Genomic DNA, 13,472 nt, shown 5'->3' with positions numbered 1-13,472 from the left:
CCAGCATCATCTAGTTCCTTCCGCCATGCCTCCCAGACTCATACCTCGTTACGACAATGCGGATTGGCCGAACTATCGATCTTATCTCACCACTCACTTAGAAAACATCGCTGCTCCCACCACTGAACAAGATCTATACGACACTCTCCACACGATCACCCAAAGCATCCATCAAGCCTCCTCTAAATATATACCGCAGACGTCTCTTCATCCCTACAAACCGACATTACCGCCTTAATATTTGCCTCTGATTCGTCCCTCGCGACAATTCTATAGGGACTACAAACGTGCCGGTAATCTGGAATCGCTTCGATTATCTCGTCAATACCAACGAACTGTTCATAATTACATTGTAGCGTACAATAAACGAACCTGGATCAAAACCTGTAATAACTTCGCAGAAAACATGCATCCCACAAAATTCTGGAAGCGGTTTAATCGACTAACTGGTAAATCTTCTAGCACTACTTATCCGTTACTTGAGAATAACACTCCTATCCTTACTGATATCGAGAAAGCCGATTCATTTGCACATTATCATCAGGATATTTTCACCCCACTCCCACCTGCCGCACCGAATCGTCTCCATCCTGCTGATCATCTTAATTTTCATGCCCCTGCTTTGCAACCAAATCTCAATCACACTCTCCTACCCAATTCACCTCTCACCGTTCCCATCACAGATGCTAAAATTCATAACACCCTTGCTCGTAAACGCAATATAGCTCCTGAAATTCATACTATCACCTATCGACATATTAAAGAGGGTCCTTATGTTCTACTTTATTTACTCTCCCTAATTTTCACTTTTGCTCTCCGCACAGGATTTATTCCTGCCGACTGGAAGACTTCTAAAACCTTAATGTTTCTGAAACCCGGTAATACATCATCTGTTTCATCCTACCGCCCTATACAACTTACTCTAGTCTTCAACAAAATCCTTGAGCGGATACTAGTCTCCCGCCTTCATATTCATCTCACTACTCATGACTCCATCCCCATTCATCAAGCAGGCTTTAGACCATCCTTCAGTATTAATGATCAACTTCTTCGTCTCACTACACATATCACTAATCATTACAATCTCTGGAAACCTTCTTGTCTTGTGCTCTTTGATTTAGAAAAAGCATTCGATGAAGTTTGGCACATAGGCCTCCTATATAATCTTTCCTTCTTTCGCCTTTCCTATTGCTATATTCGCTTCATCTTTCACTTTCTTTTTTGTCGCCTGACATATGTCTCCATTAACAATCATCTCTCGCATCATGTCTTCATTAATTCAAGTGTTCCACAAGGTTCCGCCCTTTCACTTTTACTCTATCTCTTATACGTGGCGGACTTCCCTCGCCTTCCCTCAAATGTTAGTCTCTTTCAATACGCTGATGACACAGTATTCCTAGCCACTGGTACCACCATTCTTCAGATCAACCATACTCTCCAACAGGTCATAAATTCTTTCTACTCCTGGTGTGAACACTGGCGTCTCAAAATCAATACAGATAAAACTCAGGCAATTGTTTTTCTTCCTCCACGTACGCAGCCGTATCCATCGTAACCCCAACAGGCTCCACGTCCAAATCGATAATTCAACTATATCTACAATTAAAACAGTTACATATCTCGGCATAACCTTCGATTCCCAGCTGAAATGGAATGCTCATCTTAAACGCATTACCACCAAAGCCACAAACCGCTTTAACCTCCTCCGCCGCCTCATAGGTACCACTTGGGGACTCCAAGCAACTACCGTCTTAAACACCTACAAAGTATTCATGCGTCCTATCTTGACGTATGGGTATACAGCTTGGGTCGATGCACCAACTTCCTTTTACAAACGCTTACTCATTTTAGAACACCATGCACTACGTCTTGCTTACCTATCAGGCTTCCTAGTCCTACACGAGACATATATGCTCGGAACCCCTTCGCCAACCTTCTGTAGCACCTTGAAGACTTGCAACTTCGCTATATAACGAAGCGGTTCCCGACTCACCAACCTATGCTATTCCACACCATGCATCGTGATGCTACTTTCCGCAAGACCTCTGCTCTCTTACGCCATACACTGTTATCTATATTATTCACTCTTTACCATTACACTCTACCGCCCAATAGTCCATTCCTACCCATCATCGAAGATTACATCACCGACTTGCACTCACCTTACATTCTTCCATCATATGTCGCACAGTAATCCTTCCGTCCTAACAGGGCTCCACATGTCTCCATTATATCCAGAGCAGCCCCTGGATAAGAAGATAACCTGCATTCGTCCGACTAACATTTCCCACATGTTGTATCGTCAATCGCACCTCACTCTCATCTCATCAGATGATCATCATTTTCTATAGTATCGCTCATACATATATTAATTTGTATTGTATATATTAATTTGTATTGTATATATTAATTTGTTTTGTATATATTAATTTGTATTGTATATATTAATTTGTGTTTTATATCTTACTTCGTATTGTAATACTTCTCCTCAAATCCTGGCTCACTTTACGCTCCTAATGATTATGGTCAAAAGGCCATAATGACCATTATTGATTTGGATTTACGGAAATAAATATAAAAAAATTAATAAAACCCTCTATTAACTAACCACATGTACTGTAACGTGCCCAACTTCCTTCACTTCCTCATTCCGAATGAAGGGCGTAACCCATTGGGCGGGCGCTTGCCTCGGCTAGCAAAAAAAAAAAAAAAAAAACAGACAGATAATCACTTCAGAGATTTCTAACATTTTAAATTTTGGGGGGGGTAGGAATGTTGGTTGTAGTCATTTCGGTGATTCCCAACCTTTCTAAAAGGAAGTAAGTTAAATATTATGGAAAGGAAATTCTAAATTTATAACGACTTAGAATTCCACTAATAATATTTTTATTAAAGGCCATAATGAGTCATACACTAACATGAAATCAATCTCCATTATGAAATTTTAAACAGGCATTCTATTTTTCTAATCAGAAAAGTTAATGCTATTGAAGAAATGGTTTTTAGAGTGTCTAACAGTCAAGAATCAAACGCAAGGAAATAAGAAATAAAACACCTTTTGATTTTTTTTCTTAAGTACGTTAATTCATGCAATGTAGGGCTAATATCGAAAAAGGAAGTAGTAGTAGATTCCTTCTATTTCCGGTTTCAGTAAACCTATTAGAATGGAGACTTAGTATATTCTTGGGATGCTTAATTCCTCACGTAAAACTGCTTCCCTTTATCTATTACCTATTTCATACTCCCTTTATTTATTACTTATTTCACTCTACAGCAATCACCATTAAAACTGGAAGTAATTAATTTCAGCCAGTTTCAGTAAAGAGGTCAGAGTAGAGATGGAATATATTCGTCGAATGCTTAACTGAAATAGGGATGGTATCGAGACGAGACGAGACGAGACTTTGTACAGTCTCGGTCTCGTCTCGGTTGATAAATAACGGTCTCGGTCTCGGTCTCGTCTCGAGTAAAAAATCATCGTCTCGGTCTCGGTCTCGTCTCGGTCAACAGATGCTTGTCTCGATCTCGGTCTCGGTCTCGAGTACCAAGTCTCGGTCTCGTCTCGAAAGTCTCGAAATAAATAGTGTGATATTAAAATAGCGAAAGTATTATTCTCGTACAGTCTGTCGTTTCCGCTTATGTTTTCCTTTCATTTATGACTTAGAATTATGGTATTGTGTACCTCTTCATAGCTAATTTGCTAGTGTTAATGTTTTCCATGCGTGTATTCCAGGTTCAATGATCAGTGGGTATATCACCCTAAAACCCTAATAGTAACCCATATTTCACTTTCAGCAATAGACTTTGTCTCATATAGACTCAGTACTGCCTATACAATTAAACTCTATTAAATTAACTCCAGTAATATAGAGTAGTTTATTTCCTTCCTTTGAATCAGAATTGTTCAATACCTCCTAACGGATAACGCAACATATACCAGCACGAATGTATTTAATCGTACCGAAATTGAAACTTTACGATTTCTCATCTATTATTCAATACATTCTGCTTTGACTGTCATTTTCAAAACAGAATATCATATTCATTATCTTAACAAATAGGGTAAATTATTACTACAATATACGTATTTTGTTTCAAATTGATGAAATGCTTTATTACCGTTTCACATCTTTGTGTTTAATTGACACTTTATAACACGAGCGTCCTGAACCTTGCGGTGGGAGCTACTACACTCATCTTTGCTATGTGAGGTCTCGAGTTGGTTCACAAAACAAGCTAGATTCAAAGTCCGATGTTTCGCATAGTTCGCATCTGATTTTAAGTGCATTCTGTTTCTTATACAACTTCATAAGGCCGTAATGCAATACATAAGCACATATCTAGTGCCGTAACATAGATTAATCTTATTCCTGAGCTCTCAGCGGTGCATGCAATCTTTATTCGAGAAAACTAATCGTGTGTTCAGTACGCTGAAATTTTATATTGATTGAAAATTACTTGCGAAACATGGACATACATATTATATAAGTATATAGGTAATTCGAGTTATCTGTATCTATTTTTTTCTCAATCGCCAAAACAAGTGATTCTTAACTTTCTTGTTTTATTTTGTATTAATTTTCGTAGTTTTGCTGCAACATGATGGATTGAATAGTCAAAAATGTATTTTCGCTCTACGACTTTCATTAAATTTTGGATCCATTTCTACCCTACCTTTCCTAGTAAAAGTTCACACATACACACACACACACACACACACACACATATATATATATATATATATATATATATATATATATATATATATATATATATATATATATATATATATATATATATATATATATATATATATATATATATATATTTAGAGGTACACTATGCTAAGTAACTTTTTGGTCGAAATTGAGTTAAGAATGCTTTCTTTTTTAAAATAGACTATGTTCTTTCTAGTGGTGTAATAACGTAAGTTTGAAAGCATCCTACTACTTTGTAACTAGTTGGTAAGTTTGAAAAACAGTACTACAGGTCTTAGTTGAGGAACCGGTTTTTCGCTTCTGTAAAATTACTAAATTATGACTTGATTTAGTTTACTTCTGACGTCCAGATATAATAAAATCATTACCATCATCATAATCAACCATTATCAATCCACTGCTGGATGAAGGTCTTTCCAAGTCATTTTCACAACTATCTAACTTGGACAATTCTTTTCCAGGTTACTCCTCAGTGGTTCTTGATTTCGTCACACCTTCTTGTATGCGGAGGTTTCCTAGGGTGGTTTTGTCTCGTGGTATCCAGTCTAGAATTGTTTTCATCCGTCGATTATAATTTCTTCTTGCAATAAGTCCAGCACATTTTCCAGCTCATATTAAATTATTTCATTAGCACCATCAGTATTCATTTCTACATATTTGGGCTACAAATAGTTCGAATTCGCTACTTTCGGAGTACAGAGACGCTACTTTTAATCAACATGACTGAATGATTTAAATCAACACAATGTGAGTAACCCCATTTGGTCTAGCGGATAGCACGCTTGATTTCGGTTCGCTGAGTCCCGAGTTCGATTTCTGGAAGGGGTAATGTTGAACGACCGAAGTGGTTCGGATTCCACTATATTCCACGTCTCCTTTAGCCGCCCTAGCATAACTGTGGGACTTCAAGTGAAATAAAACAAAACAAAAATGAACACTGTGTATTACTACCTGTAAGTCCTTGAATAATTGCATATAGCTATATGGAATGGATCGAGTCTGAGGTGGTCGGTGGTCAAACTATAGCAAGTGAAATGTAATTAGGGTGTAATTAGAACTTTTAATTAAGCATGGTCTTAATCTAAAGTGTACACCAGGCCTAAGGCTTAGGGGGAACAACTAGTGTTACTGAAAATGTATCAGTTACATTTAATTTCAGTTACAATTTGCATTTACATGTATTGCTGGAACGAAGATTTAAACATTAACATTATAAGTAGCCCAAAGACTATGAAAAACGTCGTCTCTTGAAAGCATTGTTGCAGCATAAAGCAAATTACGAATAATTTTAAAATATTTTGCAGTTTATCTACTTTATTTGCACACATTTAGAATAATATTTAGCAATTTGTTTAAGTGGGCAACACTGCTTAAAATAATGTAACTGGTACTTGTAATTAAAACCACCAAAAACTATTGTTGTAATGATATAGAAGCAAAGGAAAGCAATAATCATTATAAAAATTTAATACAAATACGTCATTTTAAGCAGTATAACAATCACTACCAATGTGTTTGGTATCTCTGAAACGATTTGAAATAACAATTTTTGTAAATTGCTTTATAAGCATTTAAGTCTTTTGGAAGCATCTACATGATGAGACGTGATATATCAGGTCGTTTAGAAACATTTAAATTTTCCATTTCTTATAAATTTGTTCCTTCATTCATTCGAAATATACTATACCATGATCATAGTATTTGACGCTTAGATACAGTTGATGCGCATTGCACCGTCCATGCCATTTGAGTTATTAGATATCTCCAAAATGTTGATGTTAGTGATACTGTCCTTTGTTACACTAAATAATGTATGGACTATTGTGGTTTTATTAAATAACTAAATTAGAAATATGCAATACTTTACGTAGCGCAATTTGAGGAAATACAACTTTATTTTGCTTGTTTATCTAGTGGTATTGCAGAGTATCTAGAAGAAATTTTCCAACTTGGTACAAAATTTCAGCATTTTTAATATTATATATATATATATATATATATATATATATATATATATATATATATATATATATATATATATATATATATATATATACACTATATATTCCTACTAAAGTTGACTTTGTACGTTACTTTTTGATACTTAAAGAGATGCCTGTTTTTATGAATAAAGTTACTGTACAGTACTTCTTTTTGGCAAATAAACATGTACAGTTCGATTATCCGAACAAACCAGTTTTCCGAACACCCATGTCCCCCAATTACTTCGGATAATCGACGCTCTACTATATATATATATATATATATATATATATATAGAGAGAGAGAGAGAGAGAGAGAGAGAGAGAGAGAGAGAGGGAGGATTGCCCATTTTAATCTTTCCACGAAGATATCTCGAAAACGATTGAACATAAATGATCCGAACAAATACTGAAATAGGAAATGCCATGGGGCACACCGAACGGTGTTGTCGCGGTGCCTCCCGGGGCCGCCCTTCATGGGGTCCCAGGACCAAACTTTAAAATTTTAAATGGAAACATGGGGCGAGTAATACCTCGTTCCATAGATCTTTAAAAAGTAAAAAGCGTTGAGGCAAAAGATTTTTCATATCGGTCACCGTATTCAAGATGACCGCAAGACATGGTTCCTGTATCTGATAAAACGTCCAGTACCACTAATATGAAAGCAGTTGGAGATAAACGAACAGTCAAAAAGTGAAACAGAAAGGCATGGGGCGCGTCTAGTAATGTTCTCGCAGTGCTCCCAGGGCTGCCTTTCAAACTTAGAAATTTGAAACCGTATAGGAAAGCACAAAGGGTATTTATCATTCCACAGCTCAAATTAAATGCGAAGGAGAAAAAGATTATTAAAGTATAATTGACATGATGCAAAAGATGAAATGAAAGAAAATTATCTTTCCGGTCTCTGTCCGTAAGTAGGTGAAGCGGGAATGAATGGTAAAATCTCAAATGAGAACCTCACTTTTATTTGCAATAGATATGGTTTGTCTGAAACACTTGTGTGTACAAATGACTGGTACTATAATGAATAAAAATAAAGTGAAATAAGGTGAATAAAAATAAGATGAAATTCAAGTTTAACAACATTTTGCCCGCCCCTGATAATTTAACGCAATGCGTGCAAGATTTTTGGGACATATCTGCATCAGTATGTACCGTTTCGTTACTAAGGATCACAACTGAAATTACCAAGTTATTCGGAATGTAACTGTGGACAACATCTCAGTGAAACTCATATTCTATCACATGCAAGAAGACATAGAAGGAAAAGAAGCTAACCAATATCATGCAGACGACTGTTGAACAAAACCAACGTTTGTAAATATTGTTTTAAAATTGCATTGTTCCACAAATTTGTTTTGCATTTCAGTTGATTCATTTTTGCATCAAACCATTACCTGCAATCAAAATGGAAGGTATCATTTAACAAGAATTTTACATACTTTATCCCATTACAGACACATTTACCTCTTATAAAAACATATTTCAAATAACTTTGTTTCGTAGATACAATTTGCAAAAACTAAAGCTCTCATTTGCAATTCCACCGATCCTTTCCGCTTCACTCACTTACAGAGTGAGGTTGGAACAATAAATTTCTAGGAGTTAGATTTCTTCCTTTCCATTATGGTACTTTCACTCTAATCGTCCTTTTACTGTTGCAACATTCCCGAGATATAGAATGATAAATACCCTCTGTGATTTCCTATTCGAATATTTGTTCTGGTGTTTTCATATCAGTGATACTTTGCGTTTTATCTGATGCAGGTACCATGTCTTGGTGGTCATTTTGAAAGCGGTGACCCATATGAACAATCTTTTGCAACAGCACTCTTTAGTTTTTAAAGATATATCGGACGAGGTATCACTCACCCCATGTTTCCATTTACAATTTTCAAGTTGCGGCCTGGGCCCCCATGAAGGGTGGTCCTGGGAGCCTCCGCGACAATATCAATCGATGTGCCACATAACATTTTCTACTTGAGTTGTTGTTCGGTTCATTTATGTTCAACCGTTTTCATATTAGTGGTACTGCACGTTTTACTGTATCTGGTAGAGGCAACATGTCTTGTCTACCATTTTGAATACAATGCCCGATATGAGAGATCTTTTGCCAGAACGCTTTTTAGTTTTTAAAGATATATCGAACGAGGGACCACTCACCCTTGGTTCCATTTAAATTAAAGTTGGGCCCCGGGAACCCATGCAGGGCGGCCCTGGGTGGCACCGAGACCATATATATATATATATATATATATATATATATATATATATATATAGGGAGAGGGAGAGAGAGAGAGAGAGAGAGAGAATTCTATTTGCATCAGCAGTGGATTTTGTTTCTGGAAAGGCTTGAGGAACAAGTAAGAAACATTTGCGTTCTACGTGCAATGCAAAAAATGATCACAAATTTATTTCGGGGGGGGGTTTGAGAATGATAACCACCCCCCCAATACGCCACTGTACATCAGTCAACCGTTCGCATATTACCTAACACAGCAACGAAACAAATTTTGAGTGAAGGCAATTTTAGTATATATCAATATCAATATTCGAGACGAGACCGAGACTTTCGAGACTGACCTAAGTCTCGTCTCGGTCTCGTCTCGATTTAAGGAGGTCTGTCTCGGTCTCGGTCTCGTCTCGGTATTTAAAAGCCCGTCTCGGTCTCGGTCTCGTCTCGGTATATAAAAGTCCGTCTCGGTCTCGGTCTCGTCTCGATAATTCGAGACGAGACCGAGACGAGACCGAGACTAGTCTCGGTCTCGGTACCATCCCTAAACTGAAACCAGAAATCAGCTTCTGGCTATCTGTTACTGTTTTTGCTCAATAGGCATCAATGTTAAAATAATAATTGATTGATTTCTACCGCTGCCTGCAGTGCTACCAACTTTAGCGACAAATCGAAAAATCTAGGGGTTTTGGAGAGAGAAACACCGACAATTTTATTTTCTTTGCAAAAAAACTAATGAATTTCGAAGTATTGTTTGGACGTTAAATGTTTTTTCATGGTTTTTCGTTTTCTTTTTAAAAAATTCCATATTACTAAATGAGCAATTGCTAAGAAATTATTAAATATAAAATGAAATCTTTCAGTTTAACGTCCCACGCTTACCCTCTTCAGGCTACAGGAGACGGATGATTAAGGGAAGTGATTGGTGTTGGAGAAATTGGTGGAATGAGAAATGTGAGAGAAAACCTGCGGATACAATGTTGTTCACCACAGACTTGTTTGGCCGGTGATCGAACCAAAAAACCCATGCACGTGAGGTAAGTCCTCTACCACTGCTTTACGGTGAACCTGTTAAATAGTGAATATAACGTATGTGAATCATTATGTGAATGTCATGCGCATAATTCGAGAATAACCGGTGTAGTTCATGACATCGTCACCTGTGTGCAACATCTGTTACAAATTCTGGAAATCTACTGGTGCTTCTTACAACTGACAACACAACCTCCAGGGTACGATAATGGTGTATCAGGGTAATTAACACTTGACAGTTCGGGACAGGGCGTAAAGCAAATTATTTGTGGATGGTTACTGTATGTACGTTTTCCAATCAGAAGAAGAAACTAGGACAGTGGTGGGCAAACTTTCGTAGATGACGGCCAAAGGGAAATGAAAATCTTAGGCGGTCAGTATAATTTATGAAAATAAGAATGGCACATTTGATGTAACTCTTGTAATGTAAACCCTATTCATAACTGAAGTTTTTCATAAACTGGAACAAACTTGATTGATTTAATTTCCAGTTTCTACCCTTTCACTAGCTAGGCTATATGACACGCGGATCTACAGCTTAACGAGGGATTGGAACTATATAAGCTCCCGCCGGGAATAAAACCCAGGTTTCCCACGACAAAGGCACTTACATTAAAAGCTTAGCTAGGAGGGAGCTTTGGTTCGAACTTGGATGCACTAATTCTCAGAAATGAAGTTAAATGCTTATCTGCTGGTTTGTTTCTAATACAACTCTTTCGAAGAAACCCCATTCTTTTCTTTATTCGTCAGATTAGGAATCATATCGAGAGTCATTCAGAGAAGTGCTTGTTACCCGCGAGTCATAGTTTGCTCGTTACTGAACTCGGGCATTTCTGATTATATGTAGTTGCAGTGTGCACTGTACTACATAGTGCTGAGTAATTGACAAATTGAAGTGACTAAAGTGTGCAATCTGTTCGTTTTTTGTTACCTTTAATAGTGCTGTTTCTTTTTAAAAAAGGAATAGGTTGAGCTGAAGAAGAAGAAGTATGGAGGAGGAGACATTATTTGTTTGCGAATACGAATATCATTTTACGTTGTTTTTGTTCTTAATGATTATGTTTACTTTATGTTAGTTATGCATGTTTACTTTATGTTGTTTCGCAAAAGAGAGAAAGAAAGGAAAAAGAATGGAAAACTTCGTTTTTAGGCGGGTAAAAAGAAATAATAACTGTTTCAGTGATCTCAGAACCTAATTAGCGACATTTTATCAGCAAAAGTTGGCAACAGTGTCGTCTGATTTCAGTATTACCTCCATCAAACAACTTGATTCACAACTTTGAGTTTTCTCGTGGCTTTACGGTTAGTGTACATGCCCTTGTCATGAGAGACCCGGGTTCGATTCTAGGCGAGATCTCATGTACTTCGATTTCACGTTAAGTTGTGAATTCACGTCCCATATAGCCTTGCTGGTGAAAGGGACGCTCAACTTAAAACTCAGATCGATTCCCATCTTTTGGCCATCTCCATCCTAAGAAAAGTTTGTGTTGATCCAGAAGATCGTTCTGGAGATTTTTTGTCTCCTGGATGCAGACGGACAGGGAGAATATGTGAAGAAGCTTTGCTAAACGAAACTGCTAAATAAAAGAAACAATAAAAAAAAGAAAGAAATAAAATACCAAGGAGGAACTATCAACTTCCGGAATGTTCCACACAAAATGTGTTCAGAACGAAGTTTTTCTAGAACTATCAGGCTCAGTATAAGGTGCTGGCAGAAGGGAGGTGTAGACACAGCATTTCTATCAACAAACCATAATTATCCTCGATTAAGAAAACACAAACTGTTTCACATTCGTAGAAAGTTAAGTAATCTTATTTTTGTATATTATTATTATTATTATCTTGTATTTAGTATAACACGGGAAATTCAGAAACCATATGCTACTCTTTGTTCTACAAATGGAAATATATTACTTTCCAGATTGACATCACAGTACCGAATGTACTAAGTTGGAGAAGACCGTCTTTGAACAACCCAGGGAAGGGGCACATTGCTGGACAACCTGCAGCAAGATCTACCTATTATAGACTTTATTTCTCTGTGATAGAATGGAAAATAATCAAAATATACTTGAAAAGTGCATACGAGTTAATAAATGAAACAGATCTAGGCTATTTCAATATAAGATTCCATATATAAAAGTCTATAAATAATTAACAATGTTTGTACATCACCTCTATAAACTTCGACCACCACTGTTAAAGTATTTGTAAAATTATTTATTGAAAGAAAATAAGAAAAAAATAGAATAAAGATTGTGTGCAGTGTTTGAAATAAATTATATTTATTGAACTTAAAAAATCACATAATATTAATAATTTATAAGTAAGTCACATTGTTATTTCATTTTATTTAAGTTAGTTTTCTTGGTTTTCTTGGTTTTCTTGGTTGTAATTTCTTTTTTAATTCTATCTAAATTCAAATTCCTGAGAATTTGCGATCCAATGATCAAAACTGCCAAACTGGTCAAAGTTTTTTTTGAATTGATTATCTGAAAAGTTTTTTATCCCTTTCAAATCGAAAGAAAGTTGCTTTCTCCAAGTGCCACTTTCACTAGAATTGTGAATAAGCTTGTTTTACAATACATTCTTGTGTGTATTTCCCAATCGAAAGTAGAATAGACATCAGTGTGGGGCCCGAGTCGAAGCAAGAGGTCTAAGTCTGTCCCCACATCACAGTTGGATCTAGAAGGATTCTCGTATTGCATTGTACGTAAAATAAGCTAGAAAACACGAAAAGAGCATAAAAAGTATTCAACTTGAGTTCTCGTGGAGAGAAGAATAGGAAAACTTGGGTAACTGGAACTACAAACCAATATAAAGAATTAGGAATAAAAGGAGTAAAACCTTATAATTTAAAACTTGTAATAGAAAAATGTTAGGAGATTGTTCGAGAAGAAATTGTACCGAGTGAAGTGCGATGAAAGGAAAACAAGAATGGCAGAGAAATATATAATTAATAGGTCGTGTTAATGATATCCGCGTAACGTGGGTTCTTGCACCACGGCATGGCGCGTGCTCAGATTAGAGATTAGGGAGAATGTCTCTAGATACAGAGGTTAGCTGCGAATATACTTGAAAGCAGTTGGGGACACACGACAAAGAGTGGTCCTCCAGCTTCGCGTTTGGCATGAAGCAAATAACCTCATTCTGTAGAAATGGCAGTTGTTCATAAAAATACACAAAAGCGTCGGACGGAGACTTATAACTTGGCACGATTAGTGATGGGTAAATACCCGGTAAGATATTTTCGGGAATGTTCCCGGGAAGATTCCCAAAATTTGGAATCTTCCGGTAATTTATATACAATCACAAAGAATATATACAATACATTCTATTACTATATAATGATTTCAGAATTAAATTGTTTTTTTTATCACAGTATATTATTACTGTTGTCTCCAAAGGATTATTTAAAATGTATAATTTGGACGGTATTTTGTTATTTTATTAATATTTTATTATATTTAGAGTATAAGCATAAATATATATTTACTTACAATATGC

General features: G+C 36.3%; 1 protein-coding gene across 1 annotated transcript in view; it reads left to right on the top strand.

Moving 5' to 3' along the window:
* Positions 1 to 12,243, top strand: part of LOC145681245 (uncharacterized) — a 261,566-nt gene extending 249,323 nt beyond the window's left edge. Inside the window, exon 2 of the mRNA XM_081752803.1 lies at positions 11,887 to 12,243. Coding sequence (XP_081608929.1) covers positions 11,887 to 11,914 — 28 coding nt within the window. The 3' untranslated portion in view covers positions 11,915 to 12,243. The remainder of the gene's footprint in view (positions 1 to 11,886) is intronic.
* The last annotated feature ends 1,229 nt before the right edge of the window (positions 12,244 to 13,472 follow it).

Source organism: Thermobia domestica, chromosome 3, assembly GCF_964235325.1.
Source record: "Thermobia domestica chromosome 3, izTheDome1.hap1.1, whole genome shotgun sequence".
Lineage (NCBI taxonomy): Eukaryota > Metazoa > Arthropoda > Insecta > Zygentoma > Lepismatidae > Thermobia > Thermobia domestica.
This window is presented reverse-complemented; position numbering and strand designations above follow the sequence as displayed.